The sequence below is a fragment of the Carica papaya genome, chromosome 4 (assembly GCF_054855325.1).
Source record: "Carica papaya isolate Zhongbai chromosome 4, ASM5485532v1, whole genome shotgun sequence".
Taxonomy (NCBI): Eukaryota; Viridiplantae; Streptophyta; class Magnoliopsida; order Brassicales; family Caricaceae; genus Carica; species Carica papaya.
The window spans coordinates 6,533,625-6,550,462 of record NC_142312.1 but is presented as its reverse complement, the minus strand read 5'-3'; the positions used below and the strand labels follow the sequence as shown (position 1 = coordinate 6,550,462).

Sequence of the window (16,838 nt, the reverse complement as noted above, 5' to 3'; positions counted from 1 at the left end):
AAAAAGAGGAAGAAGAATGAAGGAAAATGAAAGAAGAAAAAGAAAAAAAAAAGAAAGAAAAGAAAAAAAAAAAGAGAAAAAAAATTAAATTAAATTAAGGAAGAAAAATGGAAGGGTGGTGACCAAATATGATGTTGATTCAATCATCAATGTCTGATATTTTTTGTGACACGCGTATGATGATGTGTGGTGGTGTTAGCAACTGGGACCGCGTGTTCAAAAGTAAAATCTATTTCTAATTTCGCCTAATATAGCTTTTAAAATTATTTATAATTTAATCTATGTGTTTTTTATTATAAACGAAAAAAATTATCTAAATGGTATTAGAATTTTCGAAAAAAATTGTAAAATGAGTTAGAAATGATTCATAAAGTTTTTCTTATCACACCATAGGTAAAAATTATGTATATTTTGTACGAAAACATAAATTATATGTTTATAAAAATGTGTATGTGTATAGTGCATTATGTGTGAACGTCTAAATATATGTGTAATATAATATGAATATTATTAAATTGTCTAATTTGTATTTGTGTGTATTTATATAGTGTATATATATCTAAGTTGTTACGCATGTGTGTGTATATATAAAAATATATGATAGATGATATATGAATTGATGATAACAAAATTGATAAGAATATAACCAATAAGAACAAATGTGTGAATAAATATATATATATGCTATGTTGTGTGTGATTGTGTATACGTATTTACGCATGAACGTGTGTGTATATATCAGTAGAGATTATATGTGTGTGTATTAAAATATATATATATATATATGTTATGCATGTAAAATGAATAACCAGTGTGTGTATGTATAGAATTTAGGTACACTATACTTATTGTGTGATCTGGTGCAAATGTACGATGCACTGTACTTACTGTGTGATTTGGTACAGTTGCACGATGAATATGAGTATTATGTTCTTGCTGTGTAATCTAGTACAGAATAATTCAAAAAGTGATTTGAAATGTATAGTTATGATGTGCGTAATGATATTGTGTATTTTGTGTGTGTGTGTTTATATTTAATTATACATAAAAGTTAAGATATTAGGTAGAAAACAAGCGACTTAGAAATGAGAGACACTTGAAATGAGTGTAGAGTGTAAGGACCCTAAATATCTACTCGTTTAGTATGAACCAATAAGGGGAGGGTGCGTGTGTGGAAGTTCAGCATGCATAGTGAATATGTACATAAATAGAGTTTGAAACTTAATCTTGACGTGGATAGATGTTTATGAGTGGGTTACTTAACAAAAGTACCTGCTGTGGCAATTGTGTGATTTGTGTGTGTGTTATCCATGTAATTGAGGGTTCCATTTTGCCTTTCCTCAATGACGATATAAATGACATCGCGCGATGAAACATTGGATGTGATATTTTAAGTGTATTGTGATAGTTTGAGTGTAAATGTGATTTAAAATAAGAACAAAAATAAGATTAAAAGAATGAAAATTATAATATGTTTCATGTGATGATTTGTTTTATTATGTATTTTGATTGAAATGCTTTGTTTGATATTTTCTTTAATATAAATATTATTTTATTTTATATATTGCATAATTGTATGTAAATAAGTCTCCGTTATAAAATTTTTTTTATTATTAAGCTTACGAAGTTCACCGCAATTCACTCAATTCAGGTAAGAGGAGATGATAAATAAGTTCAAGATCAATAGAAGATAGTAAAGAAAATTTTGTTAGTTTTTATTTTAGATTTATAAATTAATTTAGATGTTTTAATTATTTGTAAACAAATAATTATCCCGTTACAAATAATGTATATTAAAGTGTAGTTCTGCTGTATATTTAATATTTATTTGTTCTACTAGTTAAAAATATTGTATTAATGTTCATACCCACCGATATTGGGGTTCGAGATATTACAATATGTCCTTTTAATAATATTTTAATATATTTTTTTTATGAATTTATAATTTATCTAATATTTTAACTTATATATTAAAGTTATTTGATCATCAAATTGTTATTTAGGTAATGATGGATAGATTGACATATTTGTTTATCCACCATGGGGTAGACTTTTATTGAATTAAAGATTTTCTGTTATAAATAAGAATTTGAAACTCTTTACTTATTGATGAATAAAACATTGAGACATTAAAAATTAACTTATATTTTAAAGGGTATTGAGGTTACTATTTAATTATTGAGTCAATGCTCGCTTAATTGTTGAATAAATATTAAAAATTCTCAAGATGAATTAAGCTTACCATAAACACTTTTAAAATAATATTATTAATTATTAAATAAAAATACTAAAATTTTTCGAATTCAAAATCTCCGAATATCTCACATTTGAAAATATTTTTTGAGAAATTCATGAGTTGGAAACTAGTCATATAATTAGTAAATATTTGTGACTAATTATCTCATTTATTCGAGATATTTAACACCTAAAACTCCTACCATAAAATTGTTATAAAGGTTTGGGTGTTTGAAGTGTGTAATCTTGTCTAACTCTGTTTGAATTTTACTTGGAAGCTTGCTGTTGTGGGGGGATACTACTTCGTAATTTTAAAGATATTCCATCTTCTCTTAGTTTTACCAAGCTCTATATGCATGTGATGTATGTGATTCTTGTCTACAAAAATAGGAAAGAGTTAGATAACTATATGTTTTCTTTATTTTTAAAATTTAACCCTAATATGATTTAAATTACATATACATAAATTTAATTGCAATATTTTAGAATTTTACATAATTATTTGACGTTTTAGCCTATAATAAATAAATTAAATACATTATTTTAAATGAATTTCATAATTAAATTTATTTAACTGATATAATCTTATTTGGTTGTTTTCTTGAAAAAAAAAAGAAAAACTATATCAGCTGCTCGAAAAAGAAAATAAAAGAAAAAAGATATACAGAATAGAAAGTGACGTCGTTTACATCGGACCACTGAAGCTTGCAATTTCAGTGCTCGTAGCGTACCCGTTGAAACTATTCGGAAGGGAGCGAAGAGTTTTGGTTCGAGCAAAAGCGAGAGCAACCATCAGTCGGGGAAACAGAGGAAAATGGCTGGAAGACTTAGCACCGTAGCATCACGGATCATGGGCGGAAACGGCGTAGTCAGCCGCTCCGTCGCTTCTTCTCTTCGTCTCCGCTCTGGCATGGGGCTTCCTGTCGGCAAACACATCGTTCCTGACAAGCCCGTCAGTGCATACCCACGTTAACTCATAAATTTCATATATCTACACGACATGTTTTGAGATTTGGTTGTACTCTTTCAATTTTCCATGGAAGCACTTACATGAAAAATCAAAATCCCTAAAAATCTTTTCGTTATTTTTTTCTTTTGGTTCAGCTCCCAGTAAACGATGAGCTGGTTTGGGACAATGGGACTGCGTTTCCCGAGCCTTGCATAGATCGTATTGCTGATACTGTAGGAAAGGTGATACGAGTTATCGATTTGCTAGCTATTTTTCTGTTTTTCTTTTTGTTCTTTTTTTTCCCTCGAAATTTGATCGTTTATGACAATGCAACTTAATAGATTAGCTGTAATTTTTTTTTGGCAGTATGAAGCGTTGGCTTGGCTCTGTGGCGGTTTAGGGTTCTTTGCTAGTCTGGGGCTGTTGGCTGTATGGAACGATAGGGCATCGAAGGTTCCATTTGTAAGTAAAAAAATTCGGTGTTTGATTCTTTAATTTGGTATTTATAGTTATTGCAGTATAGGTTTATCAGTGTTATGGAGGCAAAAAAATCATTTCTTGGAGTCCTACATCTATAAAATATAAGCATATCCTAGCTTTTAGAGAGATCATAGATTGCCGATAAAATTGGTCTGTTTTGTTTCCACTGTTGTTGAACTCGAGTAGTTGGGTATATTAGTTTGGCATTTTTTTGATCTAGTGTGAGGTATCAATTAGAAAACCAATTTGGATCCAGCAATTGGAAACCCTCCCGTGAATTTGTCTTCTATGTGAATCTAAGCATATGTTTTCTGACTAAACTTATTGATGGCTTCAGCCCAAGCCTCACACCTGATTGCTGCACTTGTTATAGGACATCTTTAGAAGGTTCTTTTGAGGTGACAAAGTGGAAGAGTTAAGAAAGTTTTGCAAGTTGGTGTTTAAGGACCAATATTGAGGTGGATTGGGTATCATCACTTTATTTTTACTATGATTTCTTTAGGTAAATTGTTGTGAAAAGGGGTTTTCGGTGCCAAATTGAGGCTAGAGGTTTTGGGTGGACCTCAAATAAGATCAGGGTTTCCAGGTTGGAGTGTAGAAGCAAATTACGAAGGCTTGGATTATTTATTAGCTATTATTTCAATGAGGACTCTCTTCTTTTGGCATGGGAAAAGGTGCGAGGATGTTGTTTTAAGAGTTTGTGCTAGGATTTTTTTCCCCTTAAGTATTATGAGGGGCTTCAGTTGGTAGTTGTCTTATTGGAAATGGAGAAGTAGTTTGAAGTGTTATTTTCAGTTGAAATGTTCAATACGAACTTTGCTACCACTTGGTTTCTTTGAAGTTAGTGAAGTGGCCACTTGTAGAGAAGGAGCTTGTGAGTTGATCCTAAAGTGTGTTGGATGATTCCCTAATAGGAAAGTGTTGAAATTCATGACTTGCATGGGGAGATTTTGGCGGGAGATAATTCGGGCCAAATATGGGGTAAAAGAAGGCGGAAGCTGTAGCATAGGTAGAGAGAGTTTGCTCTATGGGACTAGAGTGTGGAGATGGATCGATAAGGATTGGAGGCCTATAATGGATCTTCTTGTGTTTAGCTTGCAAATGAGGGGTTTTGGGGGGACAAAAGGTGCAATTTAAATTTCATTGAGTGCTTACTACCTCATATATGTATATACATGTCAGGGGCAAGGAAGTGGCAATAAGTGAAGTTTTGAAGTTTGACTTGATTGAAAATGTTGTTTGGAATATCCATCTCGATGGAATCTCGGTGATTGAATGGTGATCGAGTACATGGTGGATGCCTCTAGGGAAGATTTCTCAGTTTGGTCCATTGCCAAAGATAGAAAGTTCTTGGTGAAATCTGTGCCCAAAAATCACCTCTTTCACAATATGGTGCATTTGAGAGTAGGAATCCCCCAACCATCTAATTCTTTGGTGTTCCAAGGCTAGAAGGTTGTTGGATTTTGCATTTCTTCTCAAGTTGATTAATTTGGGCTGGTGGCAGATGAGTTGGTCATTGGGGGTGGGGGATATTAGAATTTCTAAATCTAGAAAGAAGCTCGGCAATCTTATTCATATGCTTATATTTTCAGTGTTTTGGATGGGTAGGAAAGCAAAGATTTTTGAGAAGATTTTCTCTGCTATTGCTAAAATTTAGAGACTTGTTCGATTCTTGGTAATAGCAAACAAGTATGACGTTCATCAAAATGGATAGGATACCAAAGATTGAGTTGACATGATTGACAAAAGCCTCTTGAAGTTGAGCTCTTAAATATATTCCTCTTATTGTATTTTGCTTCCTGTAAGGGTAGGTGATCTATCTCCAATTCCTATTATTGGAAAAGTCTTGGTTGGTGGACTTTCCTCTCTCCACTTGGTTGGTGGGCAGCTTGTTTTTTAACAGAATTTCATATAAGAGTTGCTGACAGCTAGAAGCCAAATTTTCAGAGGAGGAGGTGTTCCAAAACTTGAAAGCTTGCGATGGGAATAAAGCACTGGGTCCGGATGGGTTTAATATGAACTTCTTAAAATCATTTTGGTTGCTGTTAAAAGCGGATATTATGGAGATTTTTGATGAGATGCATTATTCTGGTAAATTTGTGAAATCCTTAAACTCCACCTTCATCTTTCTTATTCCCAAAAAAGATGGAGCAAATGAATTCAAAGATTTCAGGCCAATTAGTTTGGAGGGTTGCATTTATAAACTAATCGCCAAAGTTTTGGATAGGAGACTATCCAAGATTTTGGGTGAGGTTATCAGGGAGTGTCAACATGCTTTTGTGGGTGATAGACAAATTCTCGACACGGTGATGGCAGCCAATGAAACGGTTGACGACCTTATGGCTGCAAAAAGAGATGGTTTAGTTTGTAAACTTGACATGGAAAAAGTTTATGATCATGTCAATTGGAACTTTGTTGATTACATGTTGTCTAGGTGGGGTTTTGGTGTGAAATGGAGGTTATGGATGAAGTCTTGTATCCCTACCACTTCTTTTGCTGTTCTGGTTAATGGGCTCTTCAAGTTTCTTTAATGCTGCAAGAGGGCTTAGACAAGGGAATCCCCTATTCCCAATGCTGTTCATCATGGTAATGGAAGATTTAAATGGGACTCTTGAAAGGGCTAAAGAGCTTAACTTGCTGAAGGGGGTTCGGGTTGGAAAAAGGGATAATTTTATGGAGGTTTCCCATTTATTCTTTGCAGATGATACTCTCATTTTTTGTCAACCTGATCTGAAAAATCTATTACATTTAATATGTGTTCTCTATTGGTTCCAAGCTGTTTCGGGTCTCAAAATTAACCTTATCAAATCTAAATTGGCCAGAATTGGAGGCAATGGTGAGGTTGTATCTTTTGCTAGAATTTTCGGATGCAAAGAGGTCAAGTTTTCCTTAAAATATCTCAGTGTCCCGCTGGGAGCCAAATCCAAGGATAAAGGCACTTGGGAACTGATCATTGATTTATTTGAGAGTAGATTAGCAGGGTGGAAAAAGAATTTTCTATTTAAAGAGGGCAGACATACCCTTATAAAAAACATTCTTGTAAATCTTCCAATCTATTATTTATCAACGGTAACCATTCTGGTGAAGGTGGCTAAAAAATTGGAAGCAATTCAATGTAGGTTCTTATGGGGCGATACGGATGAATCTCGTAAATTTCACTTTGTGAATTGAGAAGCGTTAAAAGATCCGATTGCATATGGGGGACTTGGAATTAGATCTTTGGTTAAATGAATGAGGTGCTTCAGGGTAAATGGCTGTGGAGGTTTTTTAGGGATGATAAAAGTTTGTGGCATAGAATTGTTGAATCTCGCTGGGGGAGGTTTATGAATGCTTATGGCTGTAATTGTATCTCTTATCCTCATGGTGGAGGGCTGTGAGGGAGAGTTCTCATGTTAAAGTTGAGCTTTTTTTAGTGTATTAAATGGAAGCTGGGTTGGGGAATTTGATCAACTTCTGGGAAGATAATTGGGTTGGAGAGGGCAACCTAAATGGAAGATTCCCTCGCATTTTCAATATCTCACAGAATAAAAATTTGTTGGTTGAGGAGGCCTACCAAGTGTCTAATGGGTTGGTTGTTTGGTCCATAAACCTTAATAGGAATTTGAATGATTGGGAATTGACAGAATATGAAAATATGTTACAGCTGCTCGCCAACTTGACTGTGTCTATTGGTACAGATCTTTCTCTGTGGACTTTGGAACAAAATGGGGCTTTCTTTGTGTCTTCTTTCTACAAATTTCTGTGCATGAAGACTGCTGCTGCCAATCGCCATTTTCTTGCCAAACAAATATGGAACCCCCCCCCCCGTGTTGCTTTCTTTGCTTGGGAGGCTTGCCTGGAAAAAATTTTAACAATTGATATGCTGAGGAGGAATGGCTGTATTTTTGTGAATGCTTGTTATGGCTGTTTGAAGGTGGAGGAAACCTGCAACCACCTTCTTCTTTGGTGTCTTCTTGCCTACAGATTGTGGACCTTTGTGTATGGTATTCTGGGCGTTAAGTGGGTCATTGCTGGGTCGGTGATGGGTGAGATTTGGAATTGGGATGGTCTTAATGTTAGAAATAAGTTAAACAATGTGATCCCTTTAACTGTTTTTTGGGTTTTATGGAAAAAAAAAGGAATCGTAGAGCTTTTGAGGGTGAGAAATGCAATTTTTCTAAGTTAAAAGATAGATAACTGAATTTTTTTGGGTCTATTCTATTAGGTCACGACATTATTTGTAATGAGAATTTTGGGAATGTTGTTGAATCACTAACTATATTGTAAATCTTTTGTACATGGGTGGTACTCCCGTTTTTATTGGTACCTGTTAATATACTGATTACTTTTTATTTCAAAAAAAATATTGTATTTTTATGTCATTAGAATCCTCTCTCTGCATGATGGTGATGCATATCTCTGATCTATTGGTCGTACTATGCTTGAAGCTGTCATTCTATGATTAGACTTGATAATTGTCATAGGACCTTGGTTTCTTCTGGTTACTTCACTTTCAAATCTTTTCTTATTTTTTCACAATTATGTTTGTGATGCAGAATGGAAATTTAGAGTCTCTAAATAAATTAGAAATTACAATTATTTTAAATATAGACTATTGTGCTATTTAGGATTCTATTGTTATAATTTTAATAACTTTAGAATTTTATTCCTTTTACTATTTAATTTTATATTGTTATTGGAATAACATTCTTTAGTTTAATTTTATTTAGGAAATGTTTTTTAGAAGGGGCGTTAGTAATTTCAATTTTTGAGACAGGTCAATTATTCAATGAAATGTTTTGAGAGTTCTCTCTCTGATTTTGTCATGTGATCAAACCCTTAACTATAATACCTAAGACTTTTTAGGTGTGATATCTAAGAAACCCTAGTTGTGATACCTAGGTTTCAATCACCAAATACCTAGTAGACAAATTAACCTTAATATATGCTATATCAGTTTTATTTTCAATCTCTTCTTTGGAAGGTGAAAATATTCTCAAATGTCAAAGTCTGCATTTCAGTTACTGTAGTAGATAGTATTAATAACAATTATTTGTTATATACGTAAACATTGAATCGACCTTTCTCTCCTGTATTTATGTAATATCTTGCTGGATTTTAGAGATGAATAACTGCTTCTTTTACACTGCGAGGTTTATTAGAAACTATGGTCCTTGCTTTTTGCAGTCTTCCAGGAGTCATGGGTTGTTCCCTATACTTGGGAAGCTTTCCATCCATTTGAGTCTTTGAGGGGGTTGGGTAGGGGCAGGGGGTTATGGTGTGGGATTGGGTGGTATTTTTGGCATCTTTCCAGGCTAAGGCATACGAGTTTTTCAGGAAATATGACGTTTTCTAGTTTGCAAAGGAATTAAGAGGCTGTTCCATTTTCAAGCTTTTCCAAATTTCCTCCTTGTTTTCTGCTTTTCTTTCTTGTTCCTCTTATACTACGTTACTGGGTTACCATAGTATGAGAAGTAAAATTGTTATTTGCTGTATGCTTATTATGTGAAGAAAAAGAATTTTTATTTAGGCTATGTTTGGAACAAATATAGAAATGTGTTGAATTTATTTGCAAATTCACCTTCATTTAATTAAGAAAATGTATAAATTCTATTAGGATGATAAAAGAATTTAGTATATATGAAATTTCATGTGGAATTGGGACAATTCCATTTTAAATTCCATCAAAATCCTGGGATTTGAAATATCTTGTTTCAATTCTATATGGAATTTACATATGAACTCAAATTTTTGGACTTAAAAGAAAGAACTTCCATCATCTTCTAGTAAAATAACTGTGAATTTGTAAATGAATTCCATACAAATTTAAATTTGTTCCAAATATAGCTTAGTTGCAACATGGGTGCAATCCAATTACAGATGAGAGTTTATAAGTTTGTTAAATATCTATCCCTTAAATCTTTTGTTGAACTTAATCCTTAGAAAAAAAAAATTTTAAAAAGGGACTGTAACCAAACATCATGAACCCTATCAAAGAATAGAATAGTATTCTGGAGAACCTCCCTTTTCTCTCTTTCCAAATAAGCCACTAACTGCCAAGCCTAATATTTATTAATTAGAAGAAAAAGAACACACACACACATATATATATATATGTCATTTATATTTTTGTTCAATTTTGGATCATAAATCATGTTTAGTAGAATTTTTTGAAAATTGAAAAAGAGTCATTTTTTTGTGTTACCCAAATAAGACAAAAAGAACTTTTGCTGCTTTTATAAAAAGCTTCGTAAGTAATATTTTGAAATAATTTTGAATGTTCAGGAACTAAATTATGATGTTTGGGAATCCAATACTGACATAGCCTATAGTTCAATGGTTATAATGATTTCGAAGCGGATGCAACCCAATTACGAGAGGGGAATTTTATAAGTTTATCATAATATCCTTAATGTCCCTATACCTTCCATTGAATTAGCAGACGATCCTTGGGATAAAGGGGTTTGGAACCAGGCATCATGAACTCTATCAAATAATTGAAACATCCTCAACAGCCTTCCGGTTTCTCTGCTTGCGAATAATCACAAAATAGCCAGGAGATAAGAAAGATAAGTTTTTTTCCAAATTTTATCACCCAAGATGCTTTGTCAAGCTCATAACTCATCTGCAATAGAACTGGGTGATTCCCTTAAGAACTCAAAGGCCTTGCCTCATAGGCCTTAAGAAAATGGAAAGATGCTCTGATATTTCTGCTGCTCTATAGACAAATGATCCCCATATACAAGGATGTTACCCCTTTAATAGGATGTCAGTAGTGAGTACTCTGTTAGAATCGAGCATCTCAAATTGTTATCAAACTTATTAAAATCTAGCAATTTGTGGTTTCTTTTTGTGCTTCTGAAATCTGTTATTTCAAAGCTGCCGCAAATTTTATTATCAAGAAATATCAAGGTAGAATTTTAATAATATTTGGTTCTTCTTCTCCTGTTTTTTCTTTTTTTGAGAAGGTAGTTTTAGTTTCTCTGTATGTTGGAATGCTTTATTGGCCATTTGGTTGGTTTTGCTTTTTACTTTTTTTTTATGTTGAAATTCTTTTTTAGTTCTTTTTAGTTGGGAAAAAATGAAAATGCTTTTGTGTGCCCTTTTCATTTTCAGAATTGTTGCTCTGTTTCCAGCTTCAGCTGGGTCATAGGATAATCTCCCATTCAGATGTTCTTGTAACTCTTTTACTAGTTCAGTACTCAGTAGAAAGGTATAACCAGAGTAAGTTTGAGGAAAAGAACTCACGTGGGTGAACTTGACTAGTTCAGAAGTGAGGCATAGTTGAATTGTGTCTGCTGATGGAAGTAAATAAAAATTTCTTTTCTTCCTAGATACCTCTGGGTTCTTGGTGGGGTTTAGAGTCACTGGCTTTGCTTTTACAAGCATTTTTGTCATGTCTGTCCATCTAACAAAAAAGTGAATTGTGGCTTAGATATGAGAGAACTTTTAGCCTCTCCTTTCGGGTGGCCATGGCTAGTGTGGGTCAGTGATATGCAGTCTTGATATATTATTTCAGAAGATTGTCTGATAGCCACTTTTATACATTATCTTAATATTCATGCTGATTGTTTCCACATCACTTTTTTGTTTCACCAGACACCAAGAGTCTATCCATATGACAACCTCCGAGTGGAGCTTGGGGGAGAGCCATAGCTGGATCATTTGCTTTTATCCCGCTCTGCCATCTGTTTGCTTTTTGCAATGTGGAACTGTTAGAAATAAAGGATCTTGTTTACCATCACTGTAATTAATATCTTCTGATAAATGGTATAGCGTTTTTATGCTTAAAGAACTGTTCAAAGATTCTCATGACAAAATCATGTGCCAACTTTCTTGTCTTTATCACATTCTCGTTTGTACGGGTCTATGTTATGCCAATTTTGGCTCAAGCAATGGTGAGATGCTGAACATTGTCTACGCAACTTGCATTTGCACGTTTCGATTTGCTGAAATGGAATATAAAGAAAGCATGAGGTGCAGAGTTATAAAAACTGTTAGGACAAATGGGGGTGTTTCCCTGGCGCATCTGAACTCCCAACTATAAACAACGAGTATGGAGCACCTGTTGTTGGTGCATATGTGAAGTATAATTGAGGAACTTGAATGGGATGAATGAGGAATACTCGGGTAGAGAAAAAAGTTTATTTCCTTTTAATATTCTCTCTTATCTCATTTTTTTAAAAAACCCAAATATGAAATAAATGTAATTCTTGTAGAATTCATTTTGAAAGTAGATGTAAACACTCACCACCTGCTCAGCTACATGGTCTGTTATTTCTTTCCACTCTCGACACTGAAATACCTGAAAATTTAAAAGTAAATTATTTTGATAAATAAATGTTATATGACAAAGTATATTGTTTAATATATTACACTATTTATATATATGTATGTATATATACACGTCATCCAACGACATAGTATTAATGATCTAATTACATATTTAATTACTAAAATTTGAATTTTATAACCACTCTCATCATCATATATTTTGAGATTGCATTTAGAATTTATATATAGCAAGCTTTAATAGGAATGTGTAGGAATAAAATTATTATGAAAAATCTAATGTGGAATGAAATCTGTGAGAACATATTAAGTTAATATGATACTCAAATCCTTCATAAAAATATTATTGTATCTGAGATGATTTTGTTTTTTATATTTTGAGATTGTATTTTAGAATTTATAAATTCGCAATTAGATAATTATTTACATTAGCCAGAACTATGAATGGCATGAAGAATCATATGGAAATTGCATAAAGTTACACCAAAAGCAAACAATATCATGTGAGCCAGCAGGCAATGCACCAAATTATTTATTTGTCTTTTAAAATTAGTTTGTAACGGTTTCGAAAATTCTAAAAAAAATAAATTATAAATTTAGTACGGAAGCGAAATAAATAGTTAGGGTTTATATTTTTTACAAAATAATTAAAAGTATCAAATAGAGTTTACATGAATAACTCTTCTAAAATAACAATTAATAACCAAAGAAATAAATAAAAAGTAAATGACTGAACGTCCTACTCGCAATCCTTTTGTGGATCGGACTCTGGATCCTGGTTCTCTTGATCTGAAATGGTTAAATAAGGAATGAGTTACACTAGTCTAGTAAGAATATCACGCTACTCATCCACACAGAAATGAAGGTTGGTAGAAATAATAAAAATAATTAATGGAGCTCTTAATTTAGCAAAATCGTTTATCATAAATAAAATCATTTATTGTCTACTTACTGTAATGAGATTTACAAAATAACTTATAGAGACAATAACATAATACATCTCATGATTTCATATGCAATTGGTTGGAACAATAATTTCCTTTTTTATCAGCCTACTGGTATTCATAGAAGTTTATAGGGATGTTCCCACAGTGCGTGAACTATTTTCTTTAACATTTTCAATTAACGGGCTGTCCCCATACCCCGTCTGGTATGAGCACCAAGTTACTAAACCTCAATATTCCGTCCGATATGAGGGTAAAATGGGTCGTCCCCATACCACGTCCGGTATGAGCACCAAGTTACTAAACCTCAATATTTCGTCTGGTATGAGGGTGAAACGGACCGTCCCCAGACTCTGTCCGGTATGAGCGCGAAATTACTAAGTCTCGATACCCTGTCCGGTATAAGACAACATTCACGGTAGAGTTTCCTATGCACTTGGTCCGTCCACCATCTCTTAGGATATCCAGTAAGGCTGCCATTTCATCATTTACTTAATTACATAGTTTTCCGTTTACCTTTAATATTCAGTTTTTCAATTCAACTGTAATAACATAAAACAAACAATACATGCATTCAAAATTATAAAATCGATCAATCAGATACTATCATGCATTCAAACTGTAAAATCAATCAACATAATCTACAATGAATAATTTTCGGTTCTGACTCTATTAGTAACCTGTAATTAATTATGGATATTTTCTAAATTGTACAAAATACCATATTATTGCTAATTTGACTTCAATTCTATAACAGAGAATAGGATGAGAGATTCTTACTCAAATTGATGCCCGAAATGTTAAACTTGTTGACTACACCTACTAGCAATCCCCAAGCTTCCTGAATTTTTTTTGAGAATTAAAACGCGCTACAAGTACCTATAAATATCCTAAAAATTCCAAAATCAATGTCAGGACCCCTTTTTGGCCAATTCTAAAGTTTTAGCACGGCGGCTCCGCCGTGCTCTGGCGATGGCGTAGCCGCTCATGGCGGTAGTTTGCCTCGGGTCGGCTGTTTTTGACCGAATTCAGCCGGTTTTGCATCAATCCCTGCAAGAAAATACGTTAAAGGGCCTCAGTTGGCAAAAAAAAAAAAAACCAAAACTAACCGGCGGCAGGGTTCTCTGGTGCGGTGGCTCCGCCGGCTCACCTTTGCGGTTGGATGTTTTGCTTCGGTCAACCTGTAGAGAAGGAAATGGTGATTACAATGATGGAAGAATTACAAAGAACGGGAATTGAAAAAGGGCCTCATCAGAGCCAGTTTTTACAATTTCTCACGGTAGCTCTGCCGAGCATTGCTCGCAGTTTTCGGCCAATCCGCCGGTTTTTTACTCTAATTGGCCATGAGGGTGTTTAAAATTGAATTCCGAGCAAATGAAAAATATCTTACCTCTTTTGGCAGTTGAAAGTGGTTTCGGCACGGTGGCGGGTGGTGGCGACTTCCCTTCCCGGCGGCTGGGTCTTCTTCTTTGGCAAAGGTGTCTGGCGATTAGGATTAGAGTTTGGTGTAAAGAGGGTTATTTATATCCGTTCTTTTTTAATATGGGTCGTCCATCACGTTTGATCTGGACCGTCGGATCGCGATTAAATAGAAAGTGGAACTAGACTGTTGATCGCGTTTAAATCTGACCGTCTAATCGTGTCTGGAGAAGGAACGTATTTGGACCGTCCGTGCGCGCAAGAGTGGATCTGAGCCGTCCAATCGCAGGCACGCGAATCCCTCGCGTGACCTCCTGCGTGGCATCAGTCAGCATCCCTTGCCACGTTGCACGTTCTGGTTCGTCGGGGCTGCTGACTGGGTATTCTACATGACATAATTTTTTAAAATTGTGTTTTGACCCTAGTTTTCTATTTTTCTTTCAAAAATACTCTCAGAACACAAATTTTCACCAATTTTTCCCAAAATTATTTTTAATTTCATCATTCACCTATTTTTCTTTATTTTTATATTAAATTAAAATTAAAAAATTAAAAAAATTATATTTATAAATAAATTTTAAATTACATTAAAATTAATCTGGGTATTACAATTCTTCACCCTTAAAAGAAATTTGATTTCTCAAATTTGTCTCTCTCTCACTCAATCAAATAGTTGGAGATATTGGGCTCTGAAGTCCGATTCTAACTCCCATGTGGCCTCGCTCGGTGTGTAATTTTACCATAAGATCTTAACAAAAGAAATTTTTTAGTTGCAGAGTACTCTGCTCTTTCGGTCCACGATGCGATCGATACTTCCTCGTAGGACAGATCCTCCTGGAGGAGAAGAGGCTCGTGGGCCAAGACGTGAGAGAGGTCTGAATTGTACTTGCGTGGCATGGACACATGAAATACATTATGGATCTTGAAAAGTTCTGGAGGCAGTGCCAGTCTATAGGCAGCGGTGCTAGTTCTATTTAAGATTTTAAATGACCCAATAAACTAGGGATTTAGCTTTTCCCTATTGCTAAACCTACAGATTCCCTTAAAAGGAGTGACCTTAAGGAACACCGGATCACCTTTCTCAAATTTCAAATCTCTCATTCGGTTGTCTGCATAACTCTTCTGACTGCTCTGAAACGTCTGAATATTCTTCCTGATCTTAACTATTTTGGTTGTAGTCTCCTCTACGAGATCTGGACCGAACAATTTTTTATTACCAAGTTCTTCCCAACATATCAGTGATCTGCATGGGCAGCCATACAATGCCTTGTACTAAACCATGCTAATATTTACTTGGTAATTGTTGTTGTAAACGAACTCTATCAAGGGTAGATGGTCATCCCAATGGCCCCCGAAGTCAAGAACACAAGCTCGAAGCATATCCTCGAGTATGCGGATCGTCTTTTTTGACTGTCCATCGGTCTGAGGGTAGAATGCAGTAATAAAGAACAGTTTCGTTCCCATGGCTTGCTAAAAACTAGACCAGAACTGATAAGTGAACCTGGGGTCCCTGTCGGACACTATTGTCATTGGCACTCCTTGTAATCTGATTATCTTTCGGATATACATTCTTACTAACTTGTCCAAGGGGTAGGTCATCCTGATGGCCAAGAAGTGGGAAAACTTGGTAAGTCGGTCAACAATTACCTAGATGGCATAATATCTTGAGCGTGTCCTAGGTAATCATGTCACGAAATCCATGGTGATATGTTCTCACTTCCACTTTGGAATTAGTAATGGCTGGAGTAGCCCACCTGCGTGTTGATGCTCTGCCTTGATCTGTTGACATACCAAACACTTAGAAACAAAGTTAACCACATCTTTTGTCATCCCGTTCAATTAAAATCAGGGTCGCATATTTTGATACATCTTGGTACTTCCGGGATGCATTGCAAACTTTGAGTTATGGGCCTCTGTCATGATGTTCCTTTTCAACTCAGTGTTACCTGTAACACACACCATGTTATGAAATCTAAGCAACCCATCGGTAGAGACTCGAAAGTCTGAATTAACTCCCTGTTCTGTATCTTTCTTGAGGGCTGCTAAAGTGGAATTGGTGAACTGAGCTTCTTTTATTCTTTGGATCAACTCAGCTTGAACAATTAAGTGGAACAAACATGTGACTCTTTTTAGGTCCTGAAGTCGTACCTGTTATGCGCCCGCTATTACTGTGCATTCTGAAACCAGCAAGTGAGCTAATATACCTGCACTTTTCCTGTTGAGTGCGTCGACTACTATATTGCCCTTATCCGAGTGATATAAAATGTTGAAATCATAGTCCTTTAGGAGTTCTATATACATTCTTTGACGTATGTTGAGATCCTTTGGAGTGAATATGTGTTTCAAGCTCTTATGATTGGTATAGATCTGAAAGGTCTCCCCATACAAGTAATGATGCCAAGTCTTCAAAGCATAGATAATTGTGGCAAGTTCTAAGTCATGGATGAGGTAGTTTTTCTCATAACTCTTCAACTGCCTAGACCCATAGGTTATGACTTTCCCATACTGCATCAAAACATAACCCAATCATAGGTAGGAGG

The 16,838-nt window shown here is 34.7% G+C and overlaps 1 protein-coding gene across 1 annotated transcript; it reads left to right on the top strand.

Moving 5' to 3' along the window:
• Positions 1 to 2,901: 2,901 nt before the first annotated feature.
• On the top strand, positions 2,902 to 11,563 carry LOC110826143 (NADH dehydrogenase ubiquinone 1 beta subcomplex subunit). Its single transcript, XM_022056744.2, has 4 exons — positions 2,902 to 3,187; positions 3,340 to 3,426; positions 3,551 to 3,646; positions 11,243 to 11,563. Exons 1-4 carry the CDS (start codon positions 3,050 to 3,052, stop codon positions 11,297 to 11,299), a joined length of 378 nt encoding a protein of 125 aa, XP_021912436.1. The 5' UTR covers positions 2,902 to 3,049; the 3' UTR covers positions 11,300 to 11,563.
• Positions 11,564 to 16,838: the final 5,275 nt, after the last annotated feature.

What these genes read in the sequence shown, in the direction of transcription:
- LOC110826143 (XM_022056744.2), top strand. Translation starts at nt 3,050, where the DNA reads ATGGCTGGAAGACTTAGCACCGTAGCATCACGGATCATGGGCGGAAAC. An exon ending in ACATCGTTCCTGACAAGCCC is followed by an intron (nt 3,188 to 3,339) that starts GTCAGTGCATAC and finishes CTTTTGGTTCAG; the next exon opens with CTCCCAGTAAACGATGAGCT. An exon ending in GGGCATCGAAGGTTCCATTT is followed by an intron (nt 3,647 to 11,242) that starts GTAAGTAAAAAA and finishes TTGTTTCACCAG; the next exon opens with ACACCAAGAGTCTATCCATA.